The sequence below is a fragment of the Agelaius tricolor genome, unplaced genomic scaffold (assembly GCF_023055355.1).
Source record: "Agelaius tricolor isolate 1412-34295 unplaced genomic scaffold, bAgeTri1.0.p SCAF_13, whole genome shotgun sequence".
NCBI classification, from domain to species: domain Eukaryota; kingdom Metazoa; phylum Chordata; class Aves; order Passeriformes; family Icteridae; genus Agelaius; species Agelaius tricolor.
In genome coordinates this window covers 16,809,151-16,832,004 of record NW_027269273.1, presented here as the reverse complement: position 1 = coordinate 16,832,004, position 22,854 = coordinate 16,809,151, and the positions used below count along the sequence as shown (strand labels likewise).

Sequence of the window (22,854 nt, the reverse complement as noted above, 5' to 3'; positions counted from 1 at the left end):
AGACCTCTAGGAAGTGAATGTCCTGTGAGTGTTTTGTTCTTTGGACATGTGCCTTCTAACCAGAGAAATTTTGAGACCCTTAGTTCTCACAAGCCAATACTGCTTTAGTGGTCATAATTATTTTGGAGTCAAATGAAAACCTGGTATTAACTACAGTTCCCATTTCCTTGGGATTATGAGACAAATGAGAGCAGAGGATGAGTTGTTGGCCACAGCACAGCTTCACTGAACCTTTTCTTCTGCAGATAACTGGCTGGTGGTACAGTGTGCGAACGTCTGCGTCACACAGCAGTGCCAGTGGGCACACGGGACGCAGCAATGGCCAGTCAGAAGTAGCTGCTCATGCTTGTGCAAGCATGTGTGATGAGATGGTGGTTCTTTGGAGGCTGGCTGTCCTCGACCCAACTATTAGTCCACAGAGGTGAGCTCCAGAATCAGTTCCTGTCTCTCTTTAATTTCTGTGATACTCAATCACACTAAAGAGTTTTGTCCTGTAGATTTCTTGTGTTTGAATCATTACCTCAATACCTGTTCAACCATTAGTCCTTCTGGACTATGTGCTATGTAACATTCAAAGCACTGTAATTACTTTAATTGCTATTGCTGCTTACTTTTACCAACATCAAGTAGTGTGACTAATTTGTTTTCTGAGAGCCCTTTCTTACATATGGGTGTAATTCTGCATTTTAGTGTCGCAGTGGAGAGCATTTCTTTGAATGATAGCATCAGCTACCAATTAATTTTAAAGGTTTCTATATTTGACCATTCAGCAGTTTAATGGAATTCTGTTTAGCCCAGTCATTCATATTGTGTATTTTGAGATGAACCAGTTTTTACTTTCTGGGCTCTTAAGAAGTTGTTCTCTGCAGTGTATTGGTAAACAGTGTCACCAGTGTATGATATTCACTCAGTGTTTTCAATTGACTGAGAAAAAATGGTGTGGCTTCTGCAGATTTCTAAACCATATTGTGCTCTGGTAAGTCACTGCCATCTTTATTTAGCACCATCTTTATTTAGCACCAGTTGAATAGCAGAGGAGGTACTGAGAGCTCCTGTTGAGATAGTGTGGTTGACATAATAGTTTGTTTTGTACATCTTATCTACAGAGTGTGGGGTATAAAATGTATTGGATTAGTTTAATGTGCTATAAATTCTCAGAAGTTTCTCAGAACAAATGAAAACGGGATGGTAATTTCAGAACAATTACACATTAAAAGGATTAGCTTTCTCTGAATTGTGTAACATTAATAAAATGCCCTATGAAAGGCATATCAGGTACATTAAAATGGATGCAGTTTCTGTCTTGTACAGTTTACAATATGAAGTAGCTAAGTATAGGAGTTGAAGACAAAAACTGTGGGGAATGAGCCTTAAAATAAACACAAACATCAATCAAATCACACAGAAAAAGCATAAAGCATTTAAATAACGTATGAAGCATAAAGTATTTTAATAATGTATGAAGTTGTGCTATCTATAGTCAGATTTGAGTTAGTTGATGCAGTTCAGATTTGCTTAGATCTGCTACTTGAGCTAATGAATAATTGAAATGCTCCTGCTTGATTACCTATTCTCTTGGTATTTGAATAGTCTCCAAAGACCCTCTTCTTGTGCTTCCCAGCCCTTACAGGGAGTCACAAGGAGACTTCACAGATTCTCATCCTTATGTTACCCTTCCCGAGTAGTTCCTGCTCCTTTTTCCTTTTGAAAATAATGTTCTTAACCATTATGTTTCCTGGTTAATTAATTTCTTGAGTGGACAAACATAAGTAGTCCATTTCATTTAGTCCCTCTTGTCCTAATACCCTTTGCACCTAAATTGGGTCACCTCAGTGTTAATTTTGTTTTCTTGTCCTTTTACTTTTATTAGAAAATCTGATAGGATTTAAGTGTTGGGATAATACATGAGAAATGTGTGGCAGAAACAGAATGGCAGTTGATTGAGACACCTGGTGAAATTTCTAGAAATGTCTTTTTCTCTTGAATTAGATCTCCATTTAGACTATTTTGCTCAAGTGCGTAGGCCCTATGTGAGATTTGGAGCTGGAAAATGCAGAACTGTTTTGTTTTTCCCATAGTAATATGGGGGCATGGGACTAATTGTGCTACATGAGTCTATGTAGTCCTGCCAGCTTGCTATTTCTTCAGAGTTACTTGAACATCAATTATTGCTGTCCCTATGGTTTACAACAGTTTGTTCTCCTGAGGACGGCCTGCTGAAGCTTAAATTAAGTTGTTGGCTTCTATATAGGCACGTTAGGGTTAAGAGGTAAATGCCTGGCAGGGAGATTCGGTGGTCCTGTCTGTCATTGTGCTTCCCAGGGTAGGCTATTTAGGTTGTACTTGTGAGTATCTTAACTGGAGTTATTCACAGGGCTGTTTCACAGCTGCTGCAAGCTGTTTTATGAGTGTTTCCAAGGGCAGTTCCCCATGGAACTGAAACTCTGAGGCTCATCTCACTCATCTGAGATTGCTGAGACTCAAATCACTAACGCCTTATTTAGGGCAGATAAGCAAACAGGGCAGACAGTGTTTTATTTTAAACCTCCCAGTTTGTATTGTGCTTTCATGTTGGCCATGTTTGTGTTTTGTTTCTGGATCATGAACCTGTCTACAACCCAGTTGTTAATATATCTGTTTGCTTTTTTCAGCCTGTCTTCTTACTACTGCTGCCTGTATTTAGCATTAACTTAATTCAGCAGATGATGCTTCTGGCCAAAGGAAGGAAGTGTTCTGTGGGTTGAGTAGTAGTTTGTTGCAGGTGCTTTTTGTGTCTGCTTCCTAACCTGTCCCCTTTCTTCTCTTAGGCGCAGGGATCTTTGCTCACAGCTCAGACAGTGGCAGCTGAAAGTCATAGATAACGTTAAGAGGGGTCAGCACAAGAAATCACTGGAGAAGCTCTTCCAAGGTTTCAAGCCAGCTGTAGAAGCCTGTTACTTCAGTTGGGAGGAAGCTTATCCCATTCCTGGGATTACATATAGCAGCACTGACAAGAAGAACTCGTTCTGTTGGGTAAAGGCCATCCAACAGAGGAGCTGCCGGTTGCAGTGTGCAGAAAATGCCTGTGAGGCTGGCAGGACGCACGGCCAGGAGCCCGGGGGAGCGTGTGTGCAGGCCGGGGACAGGCTGTGGCCCTCTCCCCAGGAGCCAGCCGTCCGTCCAAAGGAGCTCACGGGGAAGAGGAAAGTCGTCTCTGAAACGCCGCAGAGGGTTCTGAGGCGGCTCTCTGCAGAAGGGGATAAAGCTGTCTATAAGACTGCAGTGAGCAAAGCAAAGTTGCCAGTAAGCAAAGGCTTGACCAGTAAACATAGTGGGAAACGCCGTATGAGCAGCGAGGACAGCTCTCTGGAGCCAGACTTGGCAGAGATGAGCCTGGATGACAGCAGCTTGGCACTGGGGGCAGAAGCCAGCAATACCTTCAGTTTTACAGAAAGTCCACTGAGCAGGAGCTACAGGGATGCCTTTGAGGAGGATGGGGGAGTGTACTTCTCCGAGGGACCTGAGCCTACTCTCAGGAGCAGTTCCATGGCCAAGAAACCCCCCAAGGATCCTGTGGGGGAGATGGGTAGTTGTGATGATGACTTGCCTTCTGCAGATGAGAACTCCGGTGGTGTGAGTCTGAAGCCAGAAGAAGTGGGAGAGAATGGTGCAGCAGGGGGAGGGGATGATGGAGAAGAGGAAGATGATTACCAGGTATACTATCTGAATCCACAAGAGATAGCCAAGGAAGATGATGACAAAGCTGAAGGGGAAATTGAAGAGGAGCAGGATATATTTGCTGGTATAAAGCCTCTGGAACAGGAGAACCGGATGGAGGTGAGTTGAATCTAGTTCAAAATGCTGTTTTGCAGTTTTATATATTGTATAAATCATGGTCTCACCACCCTCATAGCTGTCACACTGAACCTAGGATGTTGTTAAATCAAGTGCTTAATTACAATGTTGTGATAACCAAGTGTGTCATAAGGTATCTACAAGCTTAATGCGGTGGTAGCGTATGTCTGCTTCCCACAAGCTTGATTCCCTGTTTCTGTGCTAACTGCAAGTGTGTCCCAGTTTTAGTTAGTCCCATCTCACACTCCAGGATTTACAAATGTAGACAAAACAGTGTGTGCTTTTCACCTAGTCTCACCCTTGGAAAAGGCAAAAATTATCTGAAATTAAAAATGAGACTGAGACATGCTCAGAAAAAAAAAATTAAATCCAACCATTTAAGCAGAAGTTCTTTGGAAAGAAGAAGCAGTTGAAATAAACTGTGTCTTATTCCTGTAATAACCACAAAATGTGCTTAGAGATTGCACCTATATAACCAAGCAGCCAAATGGCAATGCATGGAAACAGTGGTAATTTGAAGTTTAGCATTTTTTGAGCTATTCTCTGATCTCACAGCACTTGGAAAGAGGATGGGACTTAATCATATAAGAAAAGGCTTTTTAGGGGAGTGCTTCAGGGAGTGGTGGTGAAGGACGAGGCAAGGAGGACTCTGAGAATACCTGCTGCTGAAGTTAGTTGAGAATTGTGCTTGCAGTCTTTGTGACAGGTGGTTTGAACAGGCTGACTCCAGGCTGGGCTGGTGTGGTTTGAACATGACCATCTGTTCCTTCTTGCAGGTCCTGTTTGCCTGTGCAGAGGCACTGTATGCACACGGATACAGTAGCGAGGCGTCCCGCTTGACTGTAGAGCTTGCCAGGGACCTACTGGCCAACCCTCCAGATCTCAAAGTGGAGCAGCCACCAACTAAGGTAGAGAGATGGCAGAAACCATCAGTAGTCTTGATGTTAGTGCAGCTCTGTGCAGGTGACCCTGTTTCTTGAGATTCTCTCCAAAACCTTAGTCTCCTATTTCATAGTGTACATCACTGGAAATGTTAGTAGTTTTGCTGTTTCAGGATAAGAAGGTTGGACATAAGCATAAGTTTCTGGAAACTCAGTTGTAGTGACACTATGTAGTGTTTGTTGTATAGAAGGGTTCCCTTGGAAGGGACAGGTGTGTGACATCTGCCTGCACAGCATCAGTCCAACAGGGAACATGTGTCTTGTCCACAGGCCAGCTCTTTCACTGTGTTGTCCTGGGGTGACATAGGGGAGGCGCTGATGTTCAATGGTAACCACTGAAATTGGGGATTTCTCAGCAGAAAGAACAAAATCTAAATGTATTTTATTCTTTCCTCTGTCCATAATTACTGCAAAGGATAAGAGGACAAGAGAGTCATTTAGGATGTTTAGGAAAGTGTCTGTGACAAATTCCTCCTCAAATAGGGCAAAAAGAACAAGGTGTCAACCAGCAAGCAGACATGGATGGCAACCAACACCTTGTCTAAAGCTGCTTTCTTGCTGACTGTCTTGAGTGAGCGGCTGGAGTACCACAACCTGGCCTTCCGAATAGGAATGTTTGCTCTGGAGCTGCAGAGACCACCTGCCTCTACCAAGGCTCTGGAGGTAATGAAATATCTCAAAAAGACAGTATCCATAAACCTTCCTCTCTTGGAATGTGTTTGCTCACGTGGTTTAAATTTCAGCGCCTGAAGTTTGGTTGTGCTTTTATATGTTTTCTTAAAATGGATTGCAATAGAACTAAATCAGTTGAGTGCACATCCCATTAGGACATGTTGATCTCCTAAAAAAATTTCTAGCAATATCACTTGAGCTGTTGTTACCTTCACTGATAGGAAGCTCAGATGAAGCTATAGGTCTGAAAATATTTAAATGAATACAAAATCTTTTATGAATGTATTATTTGGATAAGAACAGCCTAGTTCTTATCTTAAATATGTTTTCATTTTGCTTTGCCAATGTGGGGAAAACAAAGTCATTTGTAAATGCCCATATTTGTCCGTATTTGCATCGGTGAAATGGTTTGAAAGTTATTCCTTAGGGTGAATTGGTGCAATTGTTATGTATCTGAAAATTGTTGCTTTTGCTGATACCTCATTCACTGGCAAGCAAGCATATGCACTGTACAAGCATATTATTTTGGACACTCCTTGATTACTATGAGGATTCTTGTTTTGAAAAAAGTGTCCAGTGAAGACCATGTCTGTGTGATTTACAGCTACCTTGCTTTTCACTGCAGGGTTGTTCAGTCTCTTAGAGTGTGTATTGTTGCTAGTTATCCACCAACTACAATTATTACATTAATTATCTGTACTTCTTATGGTCTGATTAGAAAATTGTGGCTTTGGCAGTCACTTGCTACCTAAAAGAAAGCTATTGCTTTCACGTGTTAAGAATGGAGGGAATACAGGCACAGAGCAGTGAAATGTCTTCATCCTGATGGCATGTGTGCTGCAACTGTGCCCTTTCTTCTGCTAATCAGTCTCTGGTGTCTCAAATAGGTGTATCACTTAACATAGCATTCTTTCTTCCTACAAGTAACCACCTTTTCCACTGGCCTATCCAGTCAGATACTTCTGCTGATGTTCTTGTGAGAGCTGATGCATTTTTTCTGTATGCAGCTGAAAAGTCATAATTTGAGTAAAAAAAATTTGTGTATAAATATGAAGCAAGACTCTTATTAGATTTGAAAACCTTTTTTCATTGTGGAGAGAATGGTAATGGTGGCTAGGCTGGTAAGCACTGCTGTCATTTAATAAACTAATAAAAACTATTGCTGTACTTTATGTATAGGGGAGAATGGTGTGCTCCCCACAGGGGACTGTGCATATGACAGCTTTTTTTCTGTTTTCTTGTGGATACCACCAGGTGAAGCTGGCTTACCAGGAATCTGAGATTGCAGCCCTCTTGAAGAAGATTCCCTTGGGCACCAATGAGATGAACACTATTCGAGGAAGAGCCGAAGAACTGCGAGAAGGGACCTTGTGTGATTACCGTCCTGTCCTGCCTCTGATGTTGGCAAGCTTTATATTTGATGTCCTGTGCACTCCAGGTACTGACAGCATTGGCCTGAGTGTGTGCCGGGCATATTCTGAGATGCCAGGTCTTGAGGGATTTTCAAAGAGAAGATGTCTTCTGTATAAGAACAACCAAAGTTTAATTCTTCATACACTGTTGCTTGCACTTGCCTCTACATTGTTTTAAAGATATTTTGTTCCCCAGTGGAACAGTTTCTCCTTCTACCTACATTTGAAAACAACTGCACGCTTAAGACATTTCAGCACTATGTGTGTGTTTGTAAAATACTTATAAATTACTGATTTTGCTGCTTTTACTCTGGTTATATTTTGAGGAATCTAATACAAATCTAGAATATAATAAGAACACAGCAACCTGGGATTAGAAGACTGACTTGGAAGTATACTGGTTTTGAGCCTTCTGAGCTTAGAGAGAGAAATGGGAAGAAAACCTTGTAAGGCGCAGTGATCTTGAAGCTGGTATGAGGCTAATAGGACCACAGGAAGCTATGAAAATTCAGAAAGCTCTCAGAAATGTCTTTTGCTTTGAAGCCTTAGCTTTGAAAGATGAACACTAATTCTATTGTCTTCTTTCAGTGGTTTCTCCTACAGGCTCTAGACCCCCAAGCCGTAATTGGAATAATGAAATGCCTGGAGATGAAGAGCTTGGTTTTGAGGCAGCTGTTGCTGCTCTTGGTAAGAATCTTTTACAAGGAAAGTCTGCCTTCATCCATGTTCTGCATGCTTTCCCATTTTGAATGGTGAGAGTGAGTAGTTCATTCCAGTTTGGTGCAGAAATAGAGATGTTTGCAGAGTTTGACAGAACCAGGTGCAGGATTCTACATGCCAGGGTTGAGGTATCATTGCAAAGCTGTGAAAAAATGGAAGGAGAATATGGGATGAGAGCTCAGTATTTAGGCAGTAACATGAATTTTAGCTTTCTGCTTGCTGTTTTGTCAGGAAATATGTATTGCCTGGACTTCAATGGAAATGGACAGTTTCAGAGGCAATCATGACAAAAGGCAATAATTTTTGAAGAGATTAGACAATGATAGCAAAAGATTAGCAGAAGTACTCTCAAGTATTATCATTCAGGATCTTAGCATAGTACTGAATTCTTGCCGCGTTTGCTTCAACAACAAAGCAGTGATTATATACATGTTATGTTGACAGTACTGTATGCGTGTTTTAAAGCAGTATGCAAAAAGAAATTGAATGGATTAGACAAAACCTGGTGTTTGTTGCCTCATCTCTGAAAGAAGATGAGTTTTTTATGGTGTTGGAATGCTGGCTTGTAGCATCTGCAGAAACCAAAAGGTGTGTTTCAAGATAGGGTTGTAGGCTTGCCTGGACTCTTCCTGTAGCTTTTTAGTATCTGGTTGTTCTGACAGTTGTGGCCAACTTAGTATTCTAGGGACAGATTGCAGCTTCTGTTTATTCATGGCCTCTTTTTGAAGTTAACAGAAAAAAATCTTTTTTTGCCTGTAACAGTGAGGCTATTAAAACAGTCTGAAGTTTAGACAGCTCTCAGGATGTAGTGTAGTCCCATGAGCTCACTTGTCTCTTCATGCTCTCTTTTATGGGCTGCAGGTATGAAAACAACTGTCAGTGAAGCAGAACATCCTCTGTTGTGTGAAGGCACACGAAGGGAGAAAGGGGATCTGGCACTAGCCCTGATGATCACTTACAAGGATGATCAGTCTAAGCTGAAGAAGGTGAGTTTCCCTTTGAAAGGGGAGAGAAGGAAGGTTTGGGTTTTGATGGATTTGATAGTTTTGCCAGTGAGTGTAAGTTGCTGTGTCACATACTGATGTTTTACAAGCTATGTTGTGGTATTTATATTCATCCACTGCTGCAAAACCTGATTGTATGGAGCGCGTTGCCCTGGGAGAGGCATTCTTTCCATAGGTTTCTTAAGATCCAGTCAGGACATGTGTTGTCACTGCTTTTATTGCTAAGACAAGTCCACTCCTAAGGGTTTTTGGTGTGCAGTCTGTGTGTGGTCTGGGAATTGCATATGTTTTGCTGCAGGGATATTGGCTTGCAGAACAGTATAGCTAGCAAAAGCTCTGTTTCTTAACCTCTCACCTCTTTGATATACTAGTTCATTACACCTGTCTTAATTTCCTATGTAAGAGAGAGAGACTAAAACTCTGCCTGTCCACCCCAAAGGAAGAAAAAAATTTGAAAACTGCTGAAGCTTCAGAAAAGATTTTATTAATCTTTTATATTCAGAAATCCTCCTACTCAGCAAGAACTACATTATTAGTGTCTTTTTGTCTCCAAAAAGAGAAGAATTTTTGCTATACTCTTCTCCAGGGAATAACAGGGACACTGTGATATCAATCATCTGTGCATAAATCATCTGTCAGACTTGTGGTGTTGATTAAATATGGAGACCAAACAGTAGAAGTGGACAAACCCTTAGAATGTGGTGATGCATTGTTCCCCAATTACATAATAAATTATGACAAGAAAATGTTGCTGTAGGCCAGTATAAAGCAGTTTCTCTAGTGGCTTTGCCCGTTTCTCAGTAATGTATGACAGGATTTTCTGAATGGTGAGCGTGGAATTTTTCTGACTTAAACAACATTTGACAGAACTAAATTTAGAATTCTCCATTCTGTCCTTGCTATACCAGAATTGCTTATTATTTGTGAGTTTTGGGTGCTTTTCAAGTAAAGCCAGTGGCTGTTTCAAGTGAAAATGTGGTATTACTGAGTCTTTCCTTCCTCAAGTAATGCAGAGCACATGGCTCTCAACTGTGCATTGCATTGCTCTTTGGTGCAGGAAGATGATGCATATTTTCTAGAAAATAAGCATTTTCTTTTTTTCTCCAACAAATAAAATTTGTTGTCCACCAGGAAGTTGATTTGATATTTTACCTCTTTATCTTAGTGTAATGCCTGGTCTCTTACCCTTCTGCTGAGTGCCTTTTTTTTTTTTTTTCCCTTGTTGTTGAAGATTTTAGACAAACTCCTGGACAGAGAAAGTCAAACTCACAAACCACAGACGCTGAGCTCCTTCTACTCATCCAGCAAGCCTGCAGTGGCCAACCAAAAATCTCCTTCCAAACATGCTGCCCAGTCTGCTGCAGCTATCCAGCAGCTTCCAGGGACTTCTGTCACTCAGCAAGCTGCTGTAAGCACTGCAGTCCAGAGCAGTCCTGAGAATTTTGTGGAGAAGAGTACACAGGGTAAGAAGTGTTTTGTAACAGCTATCCTAAAATTTTCCACAGTTACAGCCTATTTTCCAAATCTTGAGTGAAATGTTCTTGGCCTAGTGTCAGGTGATCTGCTTTATAACTGAAAGAAAACTGACATAATCCTGCTCATAAATATAATTAATTTCATAAAAATCCTTTATCTGTTGATACTTGTATCTTTTAAATGCCATGTCTGATTTTAGAGATACAGAAACAAGATGGTGTTTACGTTGTCCCTGTTCTGTTTAGCAGAGAGCTCTCAGAGGTCCCCCTGTGAGCCAGCTGCAGAGGCCACTGTTTTGAAACAGGAGGGGAAGGTCCCCAGTCGCCTGGCCCTTGGAAACCGAGGTGGATACAATGGGAGATGCTGGGGCTCACCTGTCAGGCAGAAGAAGAAACACACAGGTGGGAATGGACTAGCTCATACAGCACCTAGTGCTTCCTTAGGCAGTCTGCTGGGAGAAGGGCTTTTTACAAGGACATGTAGTGATATGACAAAGGATAACAGCTTTAAGCTGAAAGCTGGGAGATATAGATTGGACATTAGGAAGAAGGTCTTTATTGTAAGGGTAGTGAGGCTCTGAACAGGTTGTACAGAGAAGTGGTGGATGTCCCATCCCTGGGAGTTCAAGACCAGGTTGGATGGGACTGAGCAAACTGTTCTATGATTCTGGGATTTTACTTGTCAGCCTTTCCTGTACAACAGAAGCAGCTGAGTATCTCTGAGGTGTTTGACATGGACAAATAAGATTGGCTCCATAAATTTCCTGCCTTTCTTGCACCAGTTATGTTCTGTGTGATGGATTAGATACCCAGAGCTGAAGGACTGCTGACTCTAGAAGTGCAGCACTGTGCTCCTGGATCCAGAAATAAATTCAGAGAAGCTGCTGCCTCTCTACACTTCTCTTGGGAAGGGTATAAGTTAGAGGCAGAGGATGTGAAGGTTGGGCAGCATGTATCTGAAGGGTTTTCTTCCTATTTGTATAATCTATGGAACTTTACTAAGTACATTTGCTTCTTGTTATCATACTCTGCCACAAAACTTGGCAGGTGGAGTGAGGGGCTGTGATGGTGTGAAGGGGGAAATAAAGATGCCTTGTTCTTGGACTCTTCTGCATTTTAATCCAAGAATTACAAAATGTCACTGATGTCTTTGGCCAAATTGATTTGATTTAACCTCTCTCAATTTACAATGAATGCCTGTCAGCCCTAAGGCAGTCCCTGACACAACTGATCTTAGCTGGTACTGCAGGTGATATGGTTCAGAGTTTACCTTCCTGCATTGCAGTTACCAGCCCTGGTGACATTTCTGTTTTGGTTCTGGTGTTGTAGGCATGGCTAGTATTGACAGCAGTGCTCCTGAAACCACTTCTGACAGTTCTCCAACACTCAGTCGGCGTCCTCTACGTGGGGGCTGGGCAACAACATCCTGGGGCAGAGGACAGGACAGTGACAGCATCAGCAGTTCTTCAAGTGATTCACTGGGATCTTCCTCTTCCAGTGGCAGTAGGAGAGCAAGTGGGGGAGCCCGTGCAAAGACTGTGGAAGTTGGCAGGTAATGAATAATACCAATGCACAGAGGCAACCTATAGGCCTGACGATGGGGACATGCCACGCGTGCATCAGGAAATACTTTATGGGGAAAATTTGCTGTGTTTCCTCTAGACCCCAAAGACAGGAGCTCCAGCTGGCAAACTTGGGGTACTTATGTGAAAGATTCCTCTGTCTTTCTTCTAGGTATAAAGGGAGACGGCTGGAGAGCCATGCTCCTCATGTCCCAAACCAGCCCTCAGAGGCAGCTGCTCACTTCTACTTTGAATTGGCTAAGACAGTCCTTATCAAAGCAGGTGGAAACAGCAGTACCTCTATCTTCACCCACCCTTCCTCCAGCGGTGGGCACCAGGGACCACACCGCAACCTTCACCTCTGCGCCTTTGAGATTGGGCTGTATGCACTAGGGCTGCACAACTTCGTGTCTCCCAACTGGCTCTCTCGAACTTACTCCTCACATGTCTCCTGGATCACAGGTTACAGCAAAGCTTTTTTGGGAGGATGACTTTTGGGCAGGAAGTGGGGTAGGGGGAGCAAGCTTGTTCTTGAGAACGGTGATACTGATGTGCTCTAGGAGCCATGTGAGCAGCTCATACAGCTGCAGTAGTTACTGATCAGCATTGATTTGCACAGTGGTGGTTACTTTGGCCTGGAAAGTTCTTGTGACCTCTTTCTTGTTTGAACTGCAAAATGCTTCAGTCTAAAAAGCCCACTTCTCATACAGAGACTGGTCTTTACCTCTCCTTCAGAAGTGTGCTGAAGAGACAGACATGTGTCAAGTCTGAACATGCTCTCTGGCAGTGTTCAGTTCTCACTTTCCACTTCCTTTTGATTGCAACCATACATACTACCTATCCATATGGCTTTTAGAGGCCTAAAAAATACACCTTCAAAAATTCATGTTTTCCTGATGTGAATTACTAGACTGGCAGTCCAGATTGGTTTGTGGGTACTAAAATCAGCTATAGCAAGTACCTTTGCTATTTCCAATGCATTTTAGCTTACGTAATGGTGTCCTCACTCACCACTTGCTTATTGAGGGCTCTTGTTTGTCCTGTGTTTTGGGAAGAGGCACCTAAATTTGATGTGAACCTTAATGGAAGCAACTGGGTTGTGTCACTGCTGCTGAAGGAAGTGAAGAATGAAGCTGCTGTTGAAAGAAAGCTGACTAACTGTGCTGGGCAATACAGTGTTGTGAGAGTCTCTCTCACTCTTCTTCTTAGGGCAGGCCATGGAGATTGGTAGTGCAGCCTTGAACATCTTAGTGGAGTGTTGGGATGGACATCTAACTCCCCCAGAGGTGGCATCATTGGCAGACAGAGCTTCACGGGCCAGAGACTCCAACATGGTGCGGGCAGCTGCTGAACTGGCACTCAGCTGCCTGCCTCATGCCCATGCCCTGAACCCAAACGAGATCCAGAGGGCTCTGGTGCAGTGTAAGGAACAGGTGAGCATCATATGGCAGCTGCTAGTGGAGGCTGTCTTCTAGTATCGAGGATGTGCTGTTGTTACCCGTGGGGTTGGCTCCTTTGCTACTGCCCAGCCTTAATCCCAGTTCTCTGGATTTCTTATGTTTCATGAATAACACTGGTTATTCTGCTGCATAGCATCTGGCTGGTCCCCATAATATTAGTCATTTTAGCGTGCCTTGTACTTCTCCCCTCTTGTAGTTTTTCCTTCTTGTGTTTCTCATTTTACATTCTTAACTTCTTCTTTTGTTTCACTGCTCCCAGGACAACCTGATGCTGGAAAAGGCCTGCATGGCAGTAGAAGAGGCAGCTAAAGGAGGTGGTGTGTACCCAGAAGTCCTGTTTGAAGTAGCTCATCAGTGGTACTGGCTTTATGAACAGACTGTTGGTGGGACCCCAGCCCAGAGAGAAGGTGCCACTGGCTGCAGTGCCGGTGGCGCGCGGGCCGTGTCCGAAGCAGCACGTGGCCTGGCAGACAGCCGGGTGACCTCAGAGCCAACCACGGTGACAGTGGCAGCTGCAGTAACTGCAGCAGCAACCGTCATGCCAGTGATCTCTGTGGGGTCGACCATGTACCAGCAGCACACGGTGGCAGGGCCAGCAATGGCACATACACACACGCAGGGTCTCCACCCTTACACCACCCTTCAGACTCACATCCCCTGTAACCCCCAGTATATCGGACACACCATCCAGCACATGCCGCGCCCAGCAGTCTTCCCGGTCCCTGGCTCGGCGTATCCCCAGGTGAGTTTTGGCTGTGCCTTGTTCATTTACTGTGACCTTGTGGGGCTGCTTCTGGGGGAGTATGTTGGAGTGGGGAGAGCATGGGGCTCAGAACTGTCATGGCTTGAGATCAGGTCTCTCTTTCTGCTCTCACTTGCCAGTTGGTGACACTTACTTTGGCCCTCCAGCTCAGCATTTGCACAGTAAGGAGCCTTTTGTGGCTGTGTTTAAAGTCTCAAGAGAATATAAAATATCATACATCAGTAGTTCCTAATTTCTGTTGCTCTGTAGTTTCTCAGAAGGCACTGGACAGAAAGCTTGTTTTCTTGAGAGCTTGCAGGCTAAACAGAGACTATGCTGGGAAAGCCAAATAAAGGTTATTTTTACCTTTGCCTATTTTTGAAGGTCTTGGAGTGGTTTTCTGCAAAATGATTAGGTTTTTAAAAGGAGGAGGAGCAAGCAGATATAATGCTCATGTGGTGCAAGTTTCCTCCTTTGCTTCCTTCAGACTGGACTTTTAAAGCTCTGGCGCTTGTGTGGGGACATGATGTTTTGAATTACTTGTAAGTGGTGAGGTGAAGCAGACACGGCTGTTCTGTACCTTCTGTTGCAGGGTGTCCACCCAGCATTCATCGGGGCGCAGTACCCTTACTCAGTGACTGCACCGTCCCTGGCAGCTACAGCAGTGTCCTTCCCTGGCGTGCCCGTCCCCTCCATGGCTCAGATCGCTGTGCATCCCTATCACAGTGAGACGGGACTGTCGCTGTCTTCCAATGTAGCGCGTAAGTTACACCTCTGGGCTGGGGAGCACAGGTTTCTTTACTGTCTCTTAACTCTTCACCAGTGAAGTCCTGTTCCTCATTGATTACAAGTGGAACGAGGGTTCTTGCACTGGAAGGTTCTGGCCAAATGAATGCCATTTTAAAGGTGCGCATGCTCAGGGGTACTGGGATTCCCAAGGGAACCTGATACAGCTGGCAGAGAGAAGCTTCTGTTCAGCTGAATTTCCAGTATGAGATTGTTTTGACCTCAAGACTAAATCATGTTTGGAGCCCTTGTGGTCTTTCTGACTTCTTTCTAACTGGTAAAAGCTTAATTCCTGCTCTCTTTGGGCAAGGTGAGCATAGATGATCTTGAGCAAACTCATGTAATTCTGTTGGGTCGGGTGAACAGAGTGTAGGAAGCAGGCAGACTTCTGCTACAGAAGCACTACTAAATGTCTTTTCCTGCCTCAAAGGGTTGGAGGCAGCCAGTTCCCAAATGTGGAACTATCAGAGATGATGGATGTTTTGTCAAGAGTCATGTCAATAGCATTTGGAATGGGTGCTCATGTGTTGTGCTAGGGCTCAAGTGATGGTGAAAATCCATGAAGTAGCATGTAGCACTGGGACAACAGATGTTGACTGGATTGTGGACATGCTGTCATTGCCATGGAGTTCTGCACCAGTGGGTCGTGCTTGACCCCAATCTCTGCTAATCCATCATTGCAGAGGCTGTAATATTTCTCTGCTTTCAGTGTGTTGCAACTCACCAGGTGCTGGAAGACTGTTATGTGAAAAATACTGAAGAGTTGTGTTGGTCTCCTTCATATTCAGAGTATAAGTAGAATAATTTTAGTTATTTTTATCCTGTATTTTGATGCTAAAAAGCTACCAGAAAAGCAAATAGAACAGTCTTGAAGGCCTTAGGATCTGATAGCTGCCAGCCTTGAGCACAATCTGATGCTGTGACTTTTCATTGTGAGAAACCATTTCTGTACTCCTCCAAAGAGCTATGAATCTTCCAAAAGTGCTAATTCATCCTAGAATGCTTTAAATACCAAAAGGAGAAAACAACCCCGCCCTTTCCAGTTGCCATTGTTTATGGCTTTCATAAACTTATTTTCAGTTCTTACAATACTGTTTCACTGTTCCTCAAGTACAGAATCATGTGGTGAGGCCTGAGCTCTGGCAATAATTTATCTCATTCTTATGGGTTATTCTTCTTGGCCAGACTTCAAACACAGTATGAATTTTGCCGTGCTTTGTGCGTTGTTTGGCACCGTGTGTCTCCTTGGTTGAGGAGGTTAGACAGGTCTTTCCTGGGAGACACATTGTTCTCAGGTATTCAACTGTTCACTAGCAAACATGGAGGGGGAAATTAAAAGGAATTTAGAGCATTGCTCAAGCTGGTGTAGTAGCATCACAGAGAAACTGTGAAATAAGGGCAACAGTTTGCACACACCTAATGGCATCTGTGCTCTGGAGTTCTCAAGCAAACCTTGCTTTTTACTCTTTGTACCTTTCTTGAGAGGGACAGGTAAATTTGAGTCTTGTAAGAGTTCACCTTAGTGACTCAGTGTTTACTGCTGTCCGTACAAGTTTAGGTGGTACAATGAAATGGATTTGCATTTGAAACCTTTCATTTCCCTTGAGCTTGCTTATACTAGTTAAGTGTCTGAAGGTGACAACTTCTCAAGTCTCCCTGCTGTTTTTACTGTTGCTACATGCTGCCAGTGTGTGCAGTGACTGTTCTTTCCAGGGATGATTGGAGGTCAGCCTCCAGTGACGGCCTTCCTGAACGCAGTGACAGCTGTCATACAGCCCAAGTGGAAGAACTTTGCATTGTTGGACTTGATCTTTGAGTGACTTAATTCTGTTCCTGCTCAGTAATGGTCCTAGCAGTTTCTTATCAGGTGTAGACATACACATGATTGTTTCCTTGGACAAGAAATCAGAACCAAGTATTTTATTTAATGATAGCAAATGCATTCCAATCAACATACACGTCTACAAATAAAACATGGATTTTGTGCATGTTCACGAGATACTGCAGAAGAAATGGACACACATGTTACTGACCCTGTCAGGCCCACCTTGCAAACAGAATAGGGCTTTTCCTGGCCCATTGTATTTCAGTTGTAAGCCTGTGGGTTTTGATTGCTTTATTGTTCTGTTTAGGGGAATGTAACCCTACACTGGCAGGGGGCAGTCAGGTGAAGGAGATGATGTCCCAAGTAAACCTTCCTTTAGGCTGGTGCTGGGTCCTAATGCTGCTGTTTTGCTCTCTTCAGTAGGCAGTGTCCATGCAGGATCAACGTTCCCAGCGATTCAGGGTGCTTCCTTGACAACTCTGTCCTCACAGCCCACCTCCCTCGTTACGGGGGGTTTTCCTGCCGAGGATGAGCAGCACAGTCAGCCTGTGAGCCCCCAGGGTCTGCACTACCTCCACTCTGCATACCGAGTTGGTAAGGATGGCCAAGTGGGTTTCTGTAGTCCCCTTGAGAGGGATTCAGGGCAAGGCTGCAGGTTTTCACTGTCAATTTGGCAATTGGCTACTGCACCTGTTGGGGGTGAATGCACCTGAGGGACATGGGAAAAGCAAGTTGATGATCAGATGTGGAGTCTAAAAGTGAAGGCAAAGCATTGTAAGATTGAACAATTGCTTTTCAGGACCATCAGAGCAGAAAAGAAAGCTAAGTGGGTTAAAGCTAGGAAGAGTCTTGCCTTTCAGCAGATGTAGAAAGGAGCCTGAGTATGCCTCCAAGGATGTGACTGTGCAAGTTGTGATTATATGATAAAATTATATTTGGCTCCTGCTGCTCATGGATGGGGAGGGCACACCTGTAGTTTAATGCCAGCTGAGTCTTCAGATGCACAAAGGAAGTGCCCTGTGCCTCTCCAGTTATTTGTTGAAGATAGATGCAGGAGGAACTTATATGCAGTGAAGAGTGGGTATGTAATTAGCATTCCTTTCCCAGTCACACTGGTTATGAGAAAATAAGAGAGTCTGCCTGAATTGCCATTGGTACAAGGATAGCAGTCTTATGGTTTGGGATGAAGCTTAGATTGCAGTAAGCTACTGTACTAGTAAGTAGTAAGCTACTTGTACGTACTCATGGTTCAACCCAGTGGATGCTTGATGTAGGATAAAGAAGCCTCTAAAATAAGCAAAGGAAGAGAAACAGCAGGAAAATGGAAGGAAAGCTTGACTTTTTTGTTGAAAGCCAGAATAGGGAGTACTTGTTAGCTGGAAAGGTGTGCAGGTGTCTTTTAAAATATCAGTGGTACATGGCATGCCATGAAAGGTGTTTAATAACCTGAATAAGAGAGAGGCACAGGCAGGGAAGATGGTCTGGAAGATCAGAACGTGGCACATATTGGTATTTGAATACTGTTGAAATGGGTAGATTTGTCTGAAGAACTGTAATGGCATAAGTGAAACGTTTGCAGATTGGCAATACTGCAGCTCAGTGGTGGCCTGTTGTCTTTGCTGCAGAGCAGGTTGGTTTGGGTAGCTTCTCTGTTGCAAAATTTAGATCAAAAGCTTTGCTTTCAGGACATCTCTTGTAGTGCAGCCTTTGGGGCTCTCTTGCTTGACGCTGCTGTGGGTGCTTGAGTGCCTCTTTGCAGCTCTGGTGAGGGGTGATGGCTGTGCAGGTTTCCCAGCTTGAAGCAGCAGATCCAGATGTTCTTGCAGATAGTTCCTGTGCTGGCAGGCTCCAAGGTTGCCCTTTTGTTTCTGTCTGGACTCTGCAGCTGTGGAATTTTCTGTTGGTGAGGGGCAGGCCAGTCAGGTTGTGTTGCAGTGAGTGAAATGCTAGACTCAGCCTCACTGGGCAGAAGTGCTGCTTGACTGTGGCTGCCCCTTTCTCACAGGGATGCTGGCTTTGGAGATGCTTGGCCGAAGAGCTCACAACGACCATCCCAACAACTTCTCCCGCAGCCCGCCCTACACTGAGGATGTAAAATGGCTGCTTGGGTTAGCTGCAAAGTTAGGTAAGGCTCAGAGCAGTACTTAACAGAAGTCCACTTGCTGGGATTTGGGCCATGGTGGGAAAAAGCTCTTGGAGTGAAGCCTCAAAGATTGGGTGAGCCTGATAGCAGTGCCATTCCTGAGAGAAGATCCCTCCTGCTCTTTCATCCCATCATTTGTCCCATTTTTGGGTTCTGTAGGCATGCTGTTGAATTTTGAGTCACTGGATGAAGTACATGAGATTGGACAGGGTTCAGAGCTTGTATCTCTTCCATTCTATAACATTGATTCTTTCTCTTCCATTTGCACTGTATTGTAGGTATTCCTCTTACGTATATTTATACCTTCTGTGAAGATTTTTTTATAGCAATAGGTGCTCAAAACATCTATTTTTGGGGGTTGCTTGTTTTTACTTCTGTTTTGCTCTTGGATCTTTTTTGTCAGCTCACTTTCTAAATGCTTTCATAAGCAGTAAGCTAAAAAAATCTTAACCAACAGCCTGTTTAGTGGGACAGCTTCTGCTGCTCCTGCTGGCAGAGCTCCACCGTAGGAAGTGGTGGGGAAGCTTGACTTATGTCTACAGCCTCCTTAAAGCCTGAGTGCTGAGGCATCTGGGTGCTTCCTTGATGGGCAGTCAGGAAACAATGGAGAAGGTAGTGTGTTATCCTTGTATTTCTAGTAACTTTGCCACATTAATTTCCTTTCATATCTCCTTTAAAGAAAAGTGAATTTGGCAACACCAGTAACTGAGGTGGTACCTGGTCTCTCCTCAGACCTGATGGGTATAGCAGAATCTTCTCTGTCCCATGAGTCTGCTAGACTGTCTCCCCCAAGCCTGCTGGAGGATGCAGTACTGTGAGAAGAAGGTGCTCCAGATCCAGGTTCTTGCTGTGAAGTGTGATTTCTTGTGTGTCTGTTACCTTAGCACTGTTGTTCTGACTTCCTCCTGTGCAGGTGTAAACTACGTGCATCAGTTTTGCGTTGGTGCTGCCAAGGGGGTGCTGAGCCCTTTTGTGCTTCAGGAGATCATCATGGAAGCTCTACAGAGGCTCAACCCTGCGCATGTGCACAACCACCTGCGCACCCCAGCCTTCCACCAGCTGGTGCAGAGGTGCCAGCAGGCCTATATGCAGGTAAAGTGTGGCTTATCTTCCTGCCTCTCAGAGCTGCCAGGCCATTGCCTGCCTTGGAGGTGCTGCCTGTGTGTGCATGTGCAGAGGGGAAGGGGCCTTGGGCACTGGGAGCTGAAGTGGTCCATTCCTGATGCATCCTTCTCCCTCAGCAGGGACTGGAATAGGCATCACCTGCCTGTATGGGGGCTGCATGCAGAGGATCTCACTGTACTGCTTCTGCCAAGGCCTTCCACCTCCTGTGCTCTTCCATGAAGGCTGGGGTGGTTGTGTTCTTCCTCACTCTGAATGCTATGTGTACCTTTTAACTTCTGAACTTTATGTTTTCAAGCCTCATGTCCACCCCGTCCCTAGCCCATCCTTTTTACTTTCTTGTTAGCAGTAGCCTGTTTTCCCCTTCTCATGAAGGGGAAAACTATTTGCTGTCTGGTGTGCCAGTGCTGACAGCAACAGTGGAAATAGCTTGGTTAGCTACCAGCACAGATATCCCTCCCAGGCTTTGTTGAAACCAGTGTTTCAGTGAGCCAGCTGGAATATTAAAGCTGCCTGCTCTTTAAAACAGTGCAGTCAGGACACATCACATATACCTCTTCTTGAATAAATGACCAAAGGGTGATTCTGTAGCCATATTGTCAAGGTTGGATTAGCTATTCTATCATCCTAGATGGTATTTTTGAGACATAACAGCTTCTTCATTTGGCCTTGAAAGCTAAGCCTGCTGGCTTGGGGCCTTGTTTGAGAAGCTGATAGAAGTGACAGTGTTAAGCCTAGAGATATTTTGTAGTAGTTTAGTGTAAACTTAACTCAGCCCATGTCCCTTAGCAAAGAGATGTGCAGTGACCAGGCTGGGTGTAACCTGCAGAATGAAAGGTTGTAAGGCTTGGATGCTGGTGGGGTGGAATATTACAATATTACACCTGGGCCTTTAGTGCTGTACTATGGCTCAATACAGTGCTCATGACATAGAGGACACTTGCTGATGCTGCATTTTGGTGCTCTGAGGGAGCACTGCCCTTGGGTGTGCTGGGGTGTAGCATACAGCACTGCTGCCTTTGAGGTACTCTTCTCTGTCAGAGCTGCCAGTCTTGGACCACTGCTGGGTAACAGGACCATGTCACCTATTGCTCTGGGAGCTCAGTCTTGTGAGTTTCACCAGCAGGAGGGCGGTGAGCAAATGCCTTAAGGCTCTTTCCCTTTTCCCATCCAGTACATCCATCATCGGCTGATCCATCTCACTCCAGCTGACTACGATGACTTTGTGAATGCCATCCGCAGCGCCAGAAGCGCCTTCTGCCTGACTCCCATGGGCATGATGCAGTTTAATGATATTCTCCAGAACCTAAAGCGCAGCAAGCAGACAAAGGAGCTGTGGCAAAGGGTCTCTCTGGAAATGACCACCTTCTCACCATGACATCAGGTGGAGTTCCCGGACACACAACCCTTTGCCCAACATAGTTTTAGTTCCATTTACACCATCCTTCCTTCTGGTGTCTTTTTTATTTTAGTTTTAACTTGTTGGAAGCCACTGATCTGATGTATTTATACCATGACATTCCTCTCCAGCACTGTTGCGTGTTGGCGCTCTGCTTTGCTCGCTCTTCCTCCTCCTTCTCAGGGGGCTGCAGGCTTGAGAAGCATCAGGAAATGAGAAGGAAGTTGAGCTGGCTGCCCTGTGTAGTCACTGCTTTTCTCCCTGAGCCCTGGAGGCTGTCCTGCGAGCAGTTTGCAGTGTGATTGCGCACATGTTAGAGGGGTTGGGGATTCTGTCTGAAATATTTATTTTAGCATTTATAAATATGTAAACTTTTTTTTTTGTATGGGCTTCTCTTACTCCACACACCATCTCCTTTTGGAGAGTGGCTGGAACTGCTGTGCACAGCGAGTGCTTCCTCCATCCCTTTCAGCAACTCCTGGTGAGAGAAGCTGAGACTAGAGTAGCAGGGCCAGGGCCACCTCTGCAGCTTTCTGCAGCAGCTGAGGACAGAGGCTGGAGCTCGGGCAGTGAGTCCTTGACTGCACTGAGCTGCCTGGAGACTGCCAGGAGTGCTTGAGCTCTTTCTCAGGAGCGTTCCTCACTGGGCACTGCTGGCTCATAGAATGTTTTGATCCTGGTTGTTCCAAGTTGTACAATCCTGTTTCTTTTGGCTGGGGTATTACTCTCCTGTAATCACTTTCTTATCCCTCGTTTCTTCTCGTTTCCTGATTAAACACTTGTTTTCTTAGACTGACTCTCTCTTCTCTCTGCTATGATGTTGGCAGTCTGAAGGAGCTGGCCAGCTGTGTGTCAGTGGGAGTTCCTATGAGCCCTGGTAGGTGGCTGCTGTGCTCTGGAGAGCAGCAGTCCAGCACAACATGGGGCCCAAAGGTTTCTTGCCTGGTACTGCTCTGACAATGACCTGCCTCTGCAGAGGCTGAGCTACATGTTTGATGGGTGTTGGGAGAGTTGGTGGTAAGTCTGGGATGTTCTTCCTACAGTTCTGTCAGTCACTGGCTTCCTTTTCAAGCCTTGATACTGTGTGATAATGCAGAGCCTTGTATTTCCCAAGTATTGTGTAGAACACCAGCTGCTCCCATGTATTGGTGGTATGAGAGTATGTAGTGGACTGTGAAAGGTATCTAGTAGGGATGGCATTGCAGAAAATTAAGTTTAGATAGCTTAAGCATATAAGCACATAGCTTTCAGGGCTTTTAAAAGTGGAAGTTAGATGACTTATGGATGTTAAGAATCCCATTTCTCAGCAGTAATGTATTTTGCTTCTTACTTGGGTTTACCAATGAGTTTTAATTTCTGCAAGTTAGAAATATGTACCTGTTTGATATTTTCAATGATGCTCTTAAAGAATAAAGTAAATCATAGGCACAGAGCAAAAGAGATGAACAGGCTCTTTTGGTTTGGCTTTGTGTAGTGCACAGGCCAGAGAGTATAGCTTACTTTCTCTACTTCTGATTGTGCAACAGTAACTATTTAAAGATCTCCTTATAGCTCCTTGTGTTCCTCCATAAGGTATCTAGTTACATGCTAACTAGAAATGCAGATGGTGATAATAATGGGTTAGGTTCTGTGGTTTTTAAACTGAAGTCTGTGTTGATTATGAGCTGCCTGTTATTTTGCAAAACTTCTGGATCTGACTGGAGAGCACAGCCTGATGATGTGTGGAAGGTTTAGGTTCCTAGAACACTTTCTGTGCT

The 22,854-nt window shown here is 44.4% G+C and overlaps 1 protein-coding gene across 5 annotated transcripts in view; it reads left to right on the top strand.

The window, feature by feature from the left end:
- ZSWIM8 (zinc finger SWIM-type containing 8) overlaps window positions 1–21,889 on the top strand; it is a 54,811-nt gene extending 32,922 nt beyond the window's left edge. For 3 of the 5 annotated variants that reach the window (XM_071438890.1, XM_071438894.1, XM_071438893.1), the window contains 18 exons: window positions 246–421; window positions 2,808–3,816; window positions 4,611–4,742; window positions 5,259–5,438; window positions 6,702–6,885; window positions 7,448–7,546; window positions 8,441–8,565; window positions 9,815–10,046; window positions 10,305–10,460; window positions 11,388–11,610; window positions 11,793–12,082; window positions 12,830–13,053; window positions 13,340–13,822; window positions 14,415–14,583; window positions 16,854–17,027; window positions 18,439–18,558; window positions 19,490–19,668; window positions 20,873–21,889. In XM_071438890.1, the coding sequence (XP_071294991.1) occupies window positions 246–421; window positions 2,808–3,816; window positions 4,611–4,742; window positions 5,259–5,438; window positions 6,702–6,885; window positions 7,448–7,546; window positions 8,441–8,565; window positions 9,815–10,046; window positions 10,305–10,460; window positions 11,388–11,610; window positions 11,793–12,082; window positions 12,830–13,053; window positions 13,340–13,822; window positions 14,415–14,583; window positions 16,854–17,027; window positions 18,439–18,558; window positions 19,490–19,668; window positions 20,873–21,076 (4,359 nt within the window). In that variant the 3' untranslated portion in view covers window positions 21,077–21,889. The remainder of the gene's footprint in view (window positions 1–245; window positions 422–2,807; window positions 3,817–4,610; window positions 4,743–5,258; window positions 5,439–6,701; window positions 6,886–7,447; window positions 7,547–8,440; window positions 8,566–9,814; window positions 10,047–10,304; window positions 10,461–11,387; window positions 11,611–11,792; window positions 12,083–12,829; window positions 13,054–13,339; window positions 13,823–14,414; window positions 14,584–16,853; window positions 17,028–18,438; window positions 18,559–19,489; window positions 19,669–20,872) is intronic. The other 2 variants (XM_071438891.1, XM_071438892.1) reach the window with 2 other exon arrangements.
- The last annotated feature ends 965 nt before the right edge of the window (window positions 21,890–22,854 follow it).